This window comes from Penicillium macrosclerotiorum (assembly GCF_028827735.1).
Source record: "Penicillium macrosclerotiorum strain IBT 26536 chromosome Unknown utg000006l_segment0_segment0, whole genome shotgun sequence".
NCBI classification, from domain to species: Eukaryota; Fungi; Ascomycota; class Eurotiomycetes; order Eurotiales; family Aspergillaceae; genus Penicillium; species Penicillium macrosclerotiorum.
In genome coordinates, this window is record NW_026643085.1 from 3865553 (window position 1) to 3879130 (window position 13578).

The following is a 13578-nucleotide window of genomic DNA, read 5'->3' on the forward strand; positions in this document are numbered from 1 at the left end:
ACGAGAATTAGATTGCGTCTACCGCCGGACAAGATATTTTTGCTTCCGCGCAATGAACGAACCGATCTATGAGAAAGGGATCCGCACGGCCTGCGGGAAGCGGTCAAGTCTCCCCGCGCGCGGGGCAGGCACAGAGCTTCAACTTCTTTCGATCCCCACTTCATGACAGCATTGTCCTGAGCGCTACACATGAGCTCGATCGACCATTGCAACAGCGACTCATTGACGCCCCAGTGAGGCCGAGACGTCTTGAGCCCGATCTTCACGCGCACAGCTCCCTCGTCGGGCCAATATGGGCCCGCCCACGCCCATCTCCATCCCAGTCTTTGCCGAAACCCAGCTCCAACTTCTCCTGCTCGAACACGCCGCCGAGGTTTCTTCCTCTTCGCTTGCCTCGACCGCCGCATCAGTATCCCCAGCTACACGGCGCACCCTCCAGGCGACAGGTTATGCCTTGACGGGTCTGGTTCTATCGCAATGTCGGACCGGTCTTGGCGGTCGTGTGGTGGGCGAGTTTGCGCCGGATCCCGCGATCACTTCAGGCGGAGGCAAATCGTCAGATGCAGGCAATTCCAGATCCACAGATGGGCAGCCTCGACTTGGGTCACATGGGATTCGGGTCGGCGACGTCGTACGCGTGAATGATGTCTCGGCGGGATCGGCAAAGAAAATGGGCAAGGATAAAGAGAAAGGGAAAGATGGCGGGAAGGACGGCGCGAAGGGAGGCCCGGAAGGGGTCGTGACGCGTGTAAGCGACAAGGCGATCTGGATTGCCTTTGGCCAGACTGGCGGCGGAGGCCGTTCGAAGGAGGACGATGAGGCTGTCGAGGAATTATGGGGAAAGAAGCTTTGGGCGTATGTTTTCTTGACTTGGCGATTCCTCTTGCTCGATTTGGAAGACTGGGCGTGCTGACTTGTGTATAGAATCAAACTTGCCAATGATGTTACATATCGACGGTTAGGGCGATCTGGATCCCATTTGAAGAATATCCGAGCTGATCTTTTCTAGCATGAGGCAAACTATGGAGAAAATGGCCAAAATGACTGAGTCGGACCATTCTCATTTCATGCGTGTGGCTTTTGGCCACACAACCCCATTACAACCTGACTATGATGTCTCGGGGCCGGTTGAATTCATTGATCCTACCTTGAATGATTCGCAGAAGGATGCTATCCGGTTTGCATTGGCTTCCCAGGATATCGCATTGATACATGGGCCACCGGGGACCGGTAAAACACATACGCTAATCGAATTGATCATGCAGATGGTTCAGAGAAAGAAACGTATTCTCGTTTGCGGACCATCGAATGTCTCCGTCGACAATATTGTGGAGCGACTTGCTCCAAACAAGGTCCCCGTGGTACGGGTCGGACATCCAGCACGACTCTTGCCGTCTGTTCTCGAGCATTCTCTCGAGGTGCTCACGCAGACCTCTGATGCCGCAAGTATCGTCAAAGATGTTCGCAAGGAGATGGATGAGAAGCAGGCTAGCATTCGGAAGACCCGCACTGGCCGTGAACGACGGGCTATCTATGATGACCTTAAGCACCTGCGCAAAGAATTCCGAGAGCGCGAATCCAAGTGTGTCGATAACTTGGTGCGCGAGAGTAGTGTTGTCCTGGCCACCCTCCACGGAGCCGGAGGCTACCAGCTCAAGAACCAGAAGTTCGACGTTGTTATTATAGATGAAGCGAGCCAAGCACTAGAGGCACAATGCTGGATCTCCCTCCTCTCTGCGGAAAAGGTCGTTTTGGCTGGCGATCATTTGCAATTACCCCCGACCGTCAAATCAGCCGATTTGAAATCTAGGGACAAGAAGAATCTCCAGGAGATCGCGGGTACGAAGGACGCCCCCACGAAGGACATTTTAAAAGGCGTTTCACTGGAAAGAACACTCTTCGACCGCCTGTTGGCATTACATGGTCCAGGGATCAAAAGGATGCTGACTACGCAATATCGCATGCACGACAAGATCATGCGATTTCCTTCGGACGAGCTCTACGAGGCTAAGTTGATAGCTGCAGACTCAGTCAAGGACCGGTTACTGGCCGACCTTCCCTACGAAGTCTCCGGCACAGATGATACCCAAGAGCCTCTTGTGTTCTGGGATACTCAAGGTGGCGACTTTCCCGAAAAGGCTGAAGGCGATGAAATCGGGCAAAAAGAGGCTCTCCTGGGTGAAAGCAAAAGCAATGAAATGGAGGCGTTGGTCGTGGCCCGGCATGTGGACAATCTCGTCAATGCCGGCGTGCGCCCCGAAAGCATTGCCGTCATCACTCCTTACAACGGCCAACTCGCCCTGCTGTCACAGATGCTCCGCGAGAGGTACCCTGGGCTAGAGCTGGGTAGTGTGGATGGATTCCAGGGCCGGGAGAAAGAAGCGGTGGTTGTAAGTCTGGTCCGTAGTAATGAGGAGCATGAAGTGGGCTTTCTGGGAGAGAAGCGCCGGCTCAATGGTAATGATACTTCCCATCCCCACTCATGACTCCCGACTTCATCAGTCTTTGTCGAACAAGGCCGTTTCGATGCACCGTTTGATGCACTTTTCTCCGCATAAAGACAAGTGCATACGCTAACAGACATTTCTCGATTTCAGTAGCCATGACCCGCCCCAAGCGGCATCTATGCATCTGTGGAGACTCAGAAACCATCAGTGGGTAAGTTTTGTCTGTGTGCCGCTTGCATCCCATACTTGAGGCTAATTGAGGTTGTCTGCGACAGGGGTAGTAGCTTCTTGAAACACTGGATGGAGTACTTGGAGGAGCATGCCGATCTACGATACCCCGATGCCGGCGACTTGCTTTGATCTGATCTTCGGCAGTTATTGCATATTGTGTGTCATACATAGAATAGATAATGTATGCAGGTCCTTATCTAGATGCATCCCTGCATGGATGGCGACGTTGAGGGTTTTGCCTGCAGGGGCCACGCCGCTGAGATCTCCACAGCAAGAACCCCGGTCGCTCTGTGTGATATCTGTTCCCCGCAGAATATCCCAAGAAGCCTCTACAAAATTTGATCTTCCTTGACTTTTCACACGGTCAAGGCCTGTTCTGGGAACCAAAACTTACCGGCAAAGTTTTGCCCATTTTAGCCTGCCACTCTTCGTCTTTGATATAACCGGTACAATCTCAGGACAGATGTACCTGGGATCTGTCGAAACAGCATTCCCCCCGCCTCCTTCTTACGGTCGTACCAAGCTCTTTCTGGAGTCTGGCCCGAGGCTCTCCCGTCCTCTAGGTTCTCGAATCCCGCGGGCGTATCCAGCTCTGACCAAGCCGACGTTTCAAAATACACAGCGGTTCCCGGGCGGGCAAGATCTTTCCACGATCAGCCGGGGGCGTCGGAGATTACTCAAAATCGCGATAGTGAAAGGGCCGGGGGTCTCGCGGGTTTCGATCGACCTGGGCCAGTATTTACTTAAACTGGGCCCATTGTGCAGTATTGAGATAACTATCAAAATGAGGGGAATTAGGGGGTATGGATCTAGCTAGAAATAGAAACCGTATCACGATCAGAGAATTTACTGGTGTCTATTATATCTTTCGCTCTGAATCTTCCTTGTGACGATCAAGAAAGAATCCACTCGTAGTATAGGTGAAGATCTCTAATTTGCCTAAAGAGCTAGCGTTTCCTTTACTATGCAGACAACCATTGAGATCCTCGATCCATATAATAGGGATGTGCCAGTTTCGATGAGGGTGTAGCTTCAGCCGTACCAGCTCAACAAAATGTTTTATTTTCCACCTCCTCAATTGAGATCTGAGTGCATACGGATATTAGTTTTAGTGAACCTGACCGTTCGGTTCTTCCAAAAATATTTCCATACAATGCGGGATATCTTCCCGCGGTTGGCCACAAGACGGCCAATGGCAGGCTCTAAGGGCCAAGCTGAAAACTGCTGAATGATGAGGATGATGCTTAGTGCAGATTGAAGTCAGACTTCGCCTCGGCGTCGCAGCCTGACTGCGAAACACTGCTCCGGGACAGTGCTTGATTTGCGAATTTGAACGAGACCGTGCCACTCCGCAGTCTCAGCTCTCAGCGGGTTGGGCTCCTGGTGGTGTACGACAAGCCCATCAAATCTAGCCCCAAAACGAGGCCAGCACACAAGCGACAGGCAATGATCGATGGGCAACCCTCGAACGGCCTGTGCGGTGCGTTGGAAAAGTTTCGGCGATCGACAGCGTGCCATGTGGTGTTTCAGACCAGGGGGGTAAGGTTGTGTGCATTGGGCATTCCAGTATCACCGCCGCTTTGCCCCCTCTTCTACCCCTCCCAGAATTCCCGGACCAGGACGGGAAGCCAGGATGTACAATGACGCCGGGTGCTGCAAAAGGTGTACAATCATAGCGACCCTGGAAGCTTGTCCTTAGGGTGACCAACGACCAGACAGGGGGAGGGGAAGGGGGCCATTCTGGATGCAGCTGGAAGCAGTTCAAAACGGCCGTTCATCTGCGAGCTCCACTTGGTCTCGGCTGGTGGATCCAGCGCGGCATTCGTTTGAAATGAAAGCCAGCGCTCGGTCGCCATCTGATTCGGCCCCCGGGCTCTTTTGGGTTTTTTTTAATGGGGTTTAGTGGTTCGGGTGGTTCTTTTTCAATCGCTTCAGGCCCTATTTTTTCTTCGTCCTGTCTTGTTGACTGCTGTTTATGGCTGGGCAGTCGTGCAGAAACGGTTAGAGGACCCATTTACTAACCGGCTCGGGTGGTGTTTGTTGTTCTTTGGTTCTTTTGCCCGTGGCCCCGTAGCCACTGACGCGCTGCGCTGTTGAATCCCTTCGAGGGATCCTGAACAGTGGTGGCACCTCCACCCCTGTGCCTTGGCCCAAACCTTGCGCTCGGGGATACCTCCAGAAGGAGCATCGGGTCGAATCGGTGGCCCGAGTGCATGTTCAACAGGAGGCGGCAGTTCTGGACTCTGAGAACCTGGAGCCTAGACGAACAGGATTCTTATCCAGACCAGCCATCTTCGGTTGTGGCGCGCAGAATCTCCCGGAAAAAAAAAGTCGCGGTGTGGAGTAGGACAGGGAGAATGTAGTTTAGAAACTAGACTGTTTGAAAGAGACGAAACAGGCGACAAGTAAGCAAGGTCAGCCGTTGAAAGGTGCGAGGTCGTGAAGCAGCGGTTCGTGGTGGACTCCCGATTGTTCGTGGTCGCGGTCACTGGATCGCGGGATCACTGGGTCTCGAAGCTCAACAAGCTTCCCCCTCCCTTTTCTTTCAATCTCCTCATCCTCGACGCTCCGCTTCTTTTGCCTCTTTGTTGATTCCCGACACTCGTTATCTGTCTCATTTAGCTTCCTTTCTTATTCTCTACTTCTTTCATCTCGTACCTATTCCCCCCCCCCCCCCTCCCCTTTTTTTGTTTCTTTCTTTTTATGATTCAGCTGAAAGCTCCCGTACAAGCTTACTCCGTGATTATCATTTCAATCTCCTACTGGATATAGTCGAGATCAATTTACTGGCAAACGCGCCCAAACGCGCCTCATATTGGTTTATCATGCTGCAATTATGATCCTGCTTATAGGTGACTGGGTAGGTTTGATCGTGTCTGTCGTGAACCGACCTTCGCCCGCAAGCTAATTGGCGTTTGGCAGTCTACTTCATTCGTTCCACAACTCGATTGAACCGCCCCGGCGCTTTCGATTGTCCTGGCTGAGATTCGAATCAATATTCCAAGTTTTCGCCGCGCGAGCACAGTCCTTTCTCTTTGTGAGCCTGAATTCTTCAGGACTCTGATATCCGACCACTTTTTTGATACCGTTGCCCCTATTCTATTCTCTTTCTCGACGCTCGCTCTCCACTATCAATTTTGTCTTCGAAATTCTGCTTTTTTTATGCGACGATATATACCCCGTATACGTGCTGCGACGAAATATTGCTTGTAATGATCATCGAGCTGCGATCTTCGAAGAATCAGTCTCAGCTTTCATTATAATCCTCCGACCTTGATTTTATTTCCCATCGCAATATGACAACAATGTCACGGAATACCTCTCGGTCAATTGCCAGTGCAGGTAGCGAATCGGTTGGCAGCAGTCGACAGCGGTCAACCTCAGCTCGTGGGGAGCGATCTGCTTCCAATCCCGCTTCATTTTCGCTAGATACGAGCTATGATACAGCCCTGCCGCCTATCAACTTCAACCATACAACAATAGCCCATCGCCGTACAGGAAGCACATTGAAGACAGTCATGCGAAAAATCTTCAACCGAAAAAGACAGAGTCAGGCAGATGGAGTGGAAGAAAGTCCGAACGAGGCATATTATAGCTCGTCGCCAGCGAGGTCGCCAGGCCCCGACATGCCGGGCAAGTCATTCTTAGCTATCCCAACCCCGTCGGAATCAAAGCGGAGCAGCCCTTTATCGGAACAAAATCTGCAGCTGCAGCTTGCTGAGACGCATCTTTCTCCAACTTCAGCAGCCGGTGGCTCACTGCCTTCACCAGGGTTGCGACAGCCTAGACGGCGGGCCACCCTCCCGAGTGTGATTTTCTCCGATGATGAATCCAGATATGCGGTGGCCAGTGCTCTCTCTGATCCTCAGGAGGACCGAGGATATGTCTCCGATCAAGAAAAAGAGCGAAGCATCATCCAGTCACGAAGACGGTCCAGAAGCATTGGTGCCTTACAGGATCTGGTAAGCGAACACCAAATATCTCCGTCCCAGACACCTTGGCCGCCACGCACAGCTTCCATCCCGACCTCTGCCCCCGATTCCAAATCTCCTCCTCTTGAAGGAAGCTCGGCCAGTGGCCACTCCGCGAGGCCCTCCACTGGAACCACTGTCACCAGCGTGACTCGAGCTTCTGCCGCTCCGTCCCTTCTCGACTCCGATCCTCACGCAGACCAAGTCAGCCTTCCTCCTAATGTTGGGAATCTGGTGCACACAATGCAACAAGACGACGGTCTTACCTTGGAACAGCGACTGAACACTCTTGAAGTCAAGATGATCGATTTAGAATTCGCGATTGCGCGAATGCAGTCAAATTCAGTGAATGAAAATCCTATCAATGACCGCTCTCGTCGAAAAGAGGACTCATCCCCCTATGTACGCAATAAGCCGTCATTCCTGGGAGGATCTATCGACCGTGATGAATCTCCCAGTCCCTTTCCTAATCTCCCGGCGGGACGGCCTACCAGCACGAGTACTATCCGTGCAGACACCATGAACTCACGAACCATTCGACCAGCCCCGTCTGCCAGTTCTCTATCAGACTTCAACGGCATCTCCATCGAGCAATACAGTGCTCTGGTTACCCTCCTTCGCCGCGAACAGACTGCGCGCAGGACCCTCGAGAGCCAAGTATCTAGTCTCCAGGATGATATCCGTCATATTCAACGCGCGGCATTGCATTCCATGGAGATGGGGACGATGTATCCCATCCATACTGTCGATTCTCAGGAGTTTCTTCGTTTCAGGCGCGCCTTGGATGGATCGGACTCGTCTCCCCCAATTCGAGGAGGCGATGAAAAGCCTATTGGCGGTAGTGACTCGGACTGGGATCGGCCCGACTATCATGGTCGAGATGACCCATTTGGGCCATCTAGATGGGACAGCGAACATGGTCGACGAGTTGTTACTGTTCCAATGATATGACGTATATCCGATCGAATGCGTGTTCTCTATATTCCATTTCGGCTTCAATTTGTGGTTTCAATTCCAGGAAAGCACAGGAAAGTCATCAATGTTGTCATGCCCCGTCAAGCTTCAATGTCTTGCGGGCCAAATGGCTAAGCCTTTAATTAATAAGACTCTGAATCTGGATCTTCTTGAGGGCATTCAAGATGATTCCTTGGCTGTCTCGATCCGATTTTTCATCGCGCTTCTTCACTCCCACCCACCACCAACTTTGGCAGCCTGCAATTAGGCAATTGTGTTTCGATATCCCCATGATCGGTTTTGAACATAGCGACAGTATTCTGAGCCTCTCTTGAGCCAGATTGCTACCATCCATATGCGACAGGCTCGCGTTCCTATACTCTCCCAGCAACAGTTTTCGAGAGATTAGTATATCTTTTTTTATATAAAATTTTTACACCCCGAAAATGTTCATTGTCTAAAAGATAGTACTATGATTTCACCTTGACCTGATGTGTCTCAACCAACACATATCTAACCTCACGGTAATTGATTTGATAGCCAATATTTAGAGTATTATATGGAAACATTTTTTTGATGAGCCTTGAACGAATCTAAGCAGTGGATTAAGATCTCTCTCTCTTCCACTTTCCTCATTCTATACAACAGATGCGCGACCACTTGTATGACAGCTAACGGCTATTGCCGATCAAGCTTTCGGTTTTCTCGTCTCCACGCGCTGGGTGCCTTGATAACGGGCAACCCCGCAATTCATTAGGGTCCCTTCTTCCAGGGGCCCTGAGCATCCGTGCGTCTCACGGCTTTCCCCTCCCTGTTTTCTCTGACTCAATTAAAATGGGGAGCTCAAGTCCCGTCAAGGATTTCACGGTCACCATCGTTGGCGGCGGCATTGGCGGCCTCACCCTGGCAGCTGGTCTTCTGCGCCGCAATGTTCCTGTGCAGATCTATGAAGCGGCCGCGGCGTTCGCAGAGATTGGCCTTGGTTTATCCATTGGGCCTGCGGCGCATCGCGCAATGCCTCTAATTGATCCCCAGATTCGTGAGATCTACGACTCACTGGTGACGACGCATGCCGATAGCCCCGGGTTCGAACAATACCGTCAGACCTGGTTCGAGATTGTCTGGGCGAGCGGCGAGAAAGAAGGGGACCTATTGATGGACTTGAAAGCGCTCCCATCTGGCCAGACTACGCTGCGTCGGGCAAATTTTCTCGATGCCCTCGTCAATCTGATTCCCCCTGACATTGTACATTTTGGCAAGCGTCTCGATAGCCTGGCGGAAACAGCCGATGGTGTGCAGTTGCATTTCGACGATGGGACCTCGGTTCGGGCGGATGTGGTTATTGGTTGCGACGGGATCAAGTCAAAGGTCAAGGAGTCGATGCTTCCAGAGGAATCAAAGTATACTCAGCCTCAGTATAGTGGCATGTATGGCTACCGCGCAGTGCTGGACATGGATGACATGGTTAAAGCCGTTGGGGATCAGCGCGCGAAGGTGTCGACTCTTTATATTGGAGATGGAGCATATGGAATTTCGTATCCGATTATGCGGGCACAAAAGGTAAATGTTGGGCTCTATATATTGAACGACAAGTGGGACAGTGATACGTGGGTTCGGCCGGCAAAGAGGGAAGACATGCTTCGCGATGCGCGCAATATGGGACGATACGTAAATTCTCTTGTTGAGGTATGGAAATCCTCGTCCGTGGGCTTCAATAGACCTGATTGCTAATTGGCATCTGCGATCTGTTTTAGCATATGCCGGATCCATCTCAGTGGGCTATTTTTGAACATCCTCACATCTCCACCTTCTGCCAGTCTCGGGTAGCCATTCTCGGAGATGCAGCACATGCCTCTACGCCCCACCAGGGAGCCGGTGCTGGACAAGCAATTGAAGATGCTCATGTCTTAGCTGAACTTTTGGGTGACCCGCGAGTTCAAACACCACAGCAAGCGATTGCAGCGTTCAAGGCATATGATGATGTTCGCCGCCCGCGCAGCCAGAGAGTGGTTACAAGTAGCAAGGAAAATGCATATATTCTGTGTTTGTGCTTTGAGGGCGTTAAAGACGACGACCATAAGCTCAAAGAGGCATTCGAGTCGCGTCTACACTGGTTGTGGGATTTAGATATTCAAGGTCAGGCGGAAGATGCAAGGCACAAGATGTTTGAATATCTGGATGCTTAAAGTAGTATATTTGTTATACAATATAGATTTTGCATGAAAATGATAAGGAGTCAAAGTGTCGCCCGTGATTCTTCTCTTATTATCTCGATTAATTCAGCATGCTCAGTCAAAGGATCCTCTTCTTGAAGCTCGGTGCAAGCATCCCAAGGCTTAGAGAGGGAGAATCACAGTGACTAGTAACATGAAAGGCCACAAGAAGGATTCAAAACATCCCTCCGTGTCTCATGTATGTCGAGCCCCACTAAAGCGAAGGTGCGGAGCTGCTTCCTTTCCCCAGGTTTCATCCGGCTGATCGGCAACACAAAATGGGGGGTCACAACGCCCCTCTGGCACATACCTCGGCTTCAAACATCCAAGTTCAAGCCGCTTCCGGTGAAGAATCAATCGTAGAACACTGTCTATTGAATAGTGATCCCTGGTCTATTCGTCCTACCTTGATCATCTTGACACTATGGGGACCATTAACATTACTGACGACGTCCTGTCTACTATCAAGGATCAAGTGGTCCTCATAACCGGTACGCATCGCAGCAACTCCCTTCAGTGCCTACCTTGTGCTTGTGCTTGTGCTTGTGCTTGTGCTTGTGCTTATGGTAAAAGGTGGCTCGTCTGGAATCGGCAGGGCTACGACGCAGCTATGCCTCGACTTGGGTGCAAAGGTTGTTGTAGGAGATCTAAATCCTCCGCAGCCCGCCTTCGAGGAGAATGACAGGCTGAAATTTTTGGAAGTCAACGTGACAGAGTGGGAAAGCCTTCGTAACATGTTTATCCAAGCTAACAACTGGTTTGGTCGCATCGACCACGTCTTTGCCAATGCCGGCGTTAGCCCAACTACTGACTTCCTTGGTGTCACACTCGATGAGAACAACCAGTTAAAAGCACCGAATCTTAGAACAATCAATGTCAATCTGCTGGGCCCGCTTTACACTGTTAATCTCGCAGCTGCCTACATGACCAAGCTCGCCAGCAAGCGCCCGATCCAGGGAATGGGAAGTATTGTGCTCTCAGCCTCCGCTTCATCATTCCAGGATTTCAGCGCCGGAGACTATACAGTTGCGAAGCATGCCGTATTGGGAATCATACGTGGTCTCGGTATTCAAATGGAAGGCAATATTCGACTTAATGCAGTTGCACCATCGTGGACGGCAACTGCCATTGTTCCCTTTGACTTTATCGAGTCCATCGGTGTCAAGGTGCAGTCCGCTGAGGCTGTCGCTCGAAGCGTGGTGCTGCTGTTTGCTGACAAGCAACGACATGGAGAGGTTATCTATAGCTGGGACGGTCTATACCGAGAGGTGAATAAGGCTGATGGCGGGCTTCTCTCAATGGCAGAGAAACTTCTTGATAATTCCCATAACGAAGAAAGTGTGATGAGGAAGCTGAGAGAGCAAGCAATATTACTTGAGACGGGCAAGACTTGATCTAGCTTCACTGGATATAAGATGACTTTATGGAAGTCAAGAAAGACCCCAGATCTTGAGATCTGCTATCTGTCTTTTTTTCTCTCATTACTCATAGCGATCTGAGTATACAATTACTTGTTACACAGCAGTTTGTATGAATTCCGGAGTTTCGAGTTGGCTGGATAATGTAGTCATCTTGCATGAGACAACTCAGCTTCCCCTCCTTCTCCACATTTCGGAAAGAAAATGCATGACTCGCTTTAACCGATGTCAGTTTAAATAGCCTTCGGTCTCCTCGGTTATGCTGACATTCCGTATTCCCTAGATACATTCTGATATGACCAAGTCTATAGTGTAAACTGAAAAAATTACTATGGCTGGATTTGCCCTTCAATTTCCCACCGGTCGTGAATTGACTGGGGGTGATCTTCTAGCCCAGTCGCTGAAACAGCTTGGAGTTGAAGTTGCCTTTGGACTTCATGGTGGCCATTTAGATGCATTTTTGATGGGCTGCGAGGCTATTGGAATTCGCCTAGTTGATACAAGACATGAAACCGTCGCTGTCCAGGCCGCTGAAGGATACTGTCGAGTTAGTTCGAAGCCTGGGGTTTGCTTCGTTACGGCTAATAGCGGGTATTTGCTCCTTGATAATTGTTTCACCTTTGAAATTTGTTTTATCTAACTCCTCTTCAGCTTCTCTAATGGACTACCTGGTCTAGCCACAGCATACGCAGACCGAAGCCCAATACTTTGCATTACCTCCTCACCACCACTTCGCGATACAGAGAACAACTCGCTCCAGGGCTCAATTGATCAAATTGTAGCAGCACGCCCTGTTACAAAATTCGCACATCGAGTTGTGGTCCCCGAAGAATGTCCAAGGCTCATATCTCATGCACTTCGCATCGCCCAGGCCGGGGCCCCAGGTCAGTCTGGCTACAAATATTTGTCATCCCTTTTCTAAAAAACTAGCCAAACAGGACCCGTTCTTCTGGACTTCCCTATTGATGTACTATTCTCCCCAATTCACCCGAAGCTTATATCTTGGGGGTCTATTTCCTCTCCTCCATCATACCAGCCTGGTCCACACGCCGCTGCAATTGAAGATGCCGCCCGACTCTTCGCTAGCTCGAAGAGACCAGTCATTATTACGGGAACAGGAGCAAGATATCCTCAGGTATTATTGCATGGCACTGTTAGTGTGTTGTAGCTAAGTTGTATTTAGGCACGGCAAGAAATCTTCAGTCTAGCAGAGACTCATAATATCCCAGTTTTCAACGGCGACAAATACGCAGTATACAGCCCCAAATCTCCCATGTTAGCGGCCTATACTGCAGGCAGCTTGGCTAAACTGCCTCTGGCACAATTACCACGTCCTGATCTGATTTTACTGCTGGGTGCCCGAACAGGAATGTTCCTTGGTGGTCGAGGTGGCCTCATCATTCCGGAGAAAGACTGCAAACTCGTCCAAGTTGATTGTGACGGCGGTGAAATCGGACGATCCCTTTCAGTTGATCTTGGAATCGTCTCCGATATTAAGGCTTTCGTGTCAGCACTCAAAGAAAAGTTAAGGGCCACGGACACAGCCAATATCGACAAATCTTGGGTCCGAGCTGCGCTTTCTCTTGCCTCGATGGAAGTACCATTCGAGAAGGAGCCGGAGATGACCGATTCTGGTCTTCTGCATCCATATCACGCCATCAAAAGTCTGATGACTGCCCTTGATCCGGGAAGTATCATCGTTTTGGACGGCGGTGAAGCAGGAGTCTGGGCTGCAGATCTTGCATCTCTTTCACAACCTCACACTGTAATGAAAGCCACAGGCTACCTTGGATTTCTTGGAAATGGATTCGGATATTCCTTAGGTTGCGCTATTGCTGCTCCTGATCGCAAGGTGATCAATATGCAGGGAGACGGGTCTGCTGGCTTTCATTTGCTGGAACTTGACACATTTAAGCGATTCAACTTGGACATCATGACTATCGTGGTTAATAACTCCAACTGGGGCATGAGCATCAACGGACAAGACCTCATTTATGGAAGCAAGCATCAAGCACGACCTGTGAGTCAATTGAGCTCAGCAACAGAATACGATATTGTAGCAAAGGGCCTTCAGAATGGTGCTGCAAAAATTTCGGTGATGGCCGATATTCACAGCACTGTCTCCAAACTTAAAGCACAGTCGGGGCCTACTTGTCTCAATTTGATTGTTGATCGCAAGCCAACTCATCCTGTAACAACCATGATGGTCGGACTCACCGATAATCCTGATTCTGTGGTGGTACCATACTACGACAATATTCCAAGGGCTTACTACAAGCTATGAAACATTTCTGGTGGGATATTGACACGGGGTGCTCGGTCCCCAACGAACGTTCGCTTGAGC

At 50.4% G+C, this 13578-nt stretch overlaps 5 protein-coding genes across 5 annotated transcripts; all 5 read left to right on the forward strand.

Annotated features, from left to right (window-relative positions):
- Nucleotides 1-292: 292 nt before the first annotated feature.
- N7462_006674 (putative DNA helicase) lies at nt 293-2807 on the forward strand (the record flags this gene model as incomplete). The annotated part of the gene is made up of 5 exons (XM_057078392.1): nt 293-855; nt 925-957; nt 1010-2457; nt 2598-2658; nt 2723-2807. The coding sequence occupies 5 exons, from the start codon at nt 293-295 to the stop codon at nt 2805-2807; spliced, it is 2190 nt and encodes a 729-aa protein (XP_056933972.1).
- Nucleotides 2808-5983: 3176 nt separating this feature from the next.
- N7462_006675 (uncharacterized protein) lies at nt 5984-7600 on the forward strand (the record flags this gene model as incomplete). Its single annotated transcript, XM_057078393.1, has 1 exon — nt 5984-7600. The coding sequence occupies one exon, from the start codon at nt 5984-5986 to the stop codon at nt 7598-7600; it is 1617 nt and encodes a 538-aa protein (XP_056933973.1).
- An 837-nt stretch (nt 7601-8437) lies between these two features.
- N7462_006676 (uncharacterized protein) lies at nt 8438-9789 on the forward strand (the record flags this gene model as incomplete). Its single annotated transcript, XM_057078394.1, has 2 exons — nt 8438-9289; nt 9358-9789. The coding sequence occupies 2 exons, from the start codon at nt 8438-8440 to the stop codon at nt 9787-9789; spliced, it is 1284 nt and encodes a 427-aa protein (XP_056933974.1).
- A 590-nt stretch (nt 9790-10379) lies between these two features.
- N7462_006677 (uncharacterized protein) lies at nt 10380-11210 on the forward strand (the record flags this gene model as incomplete). The annotated part of the gene is made up of 1 exon (XM_057078395.1): nt 10380-11210. One exon carries the CDS (start codon nt 10380-10382, stop codon nt 11208-11210), a length of 831 nt encoding a protein of 276 aa, XP_056933975.1.
- A 1297-nt stretch (nt 11211-12507) lies between these two features.
- Nucleotides 12508-13518, forward strand: N7462_006678 (uncharacterized protein; the record flags this gene model as incomplete). Its single annotated transcript, XM_057078396.1, has 1 exon — nt 12508-13518. One exon carries the CDS (start codon nt 12508-12510, stop codon nt 13516-13518), a length of 1011 nt encoding a protein of 336 aa, XP_056933976.1.
- Nucleotides 13519-13578: the final 60 nt, after the last annotated feature.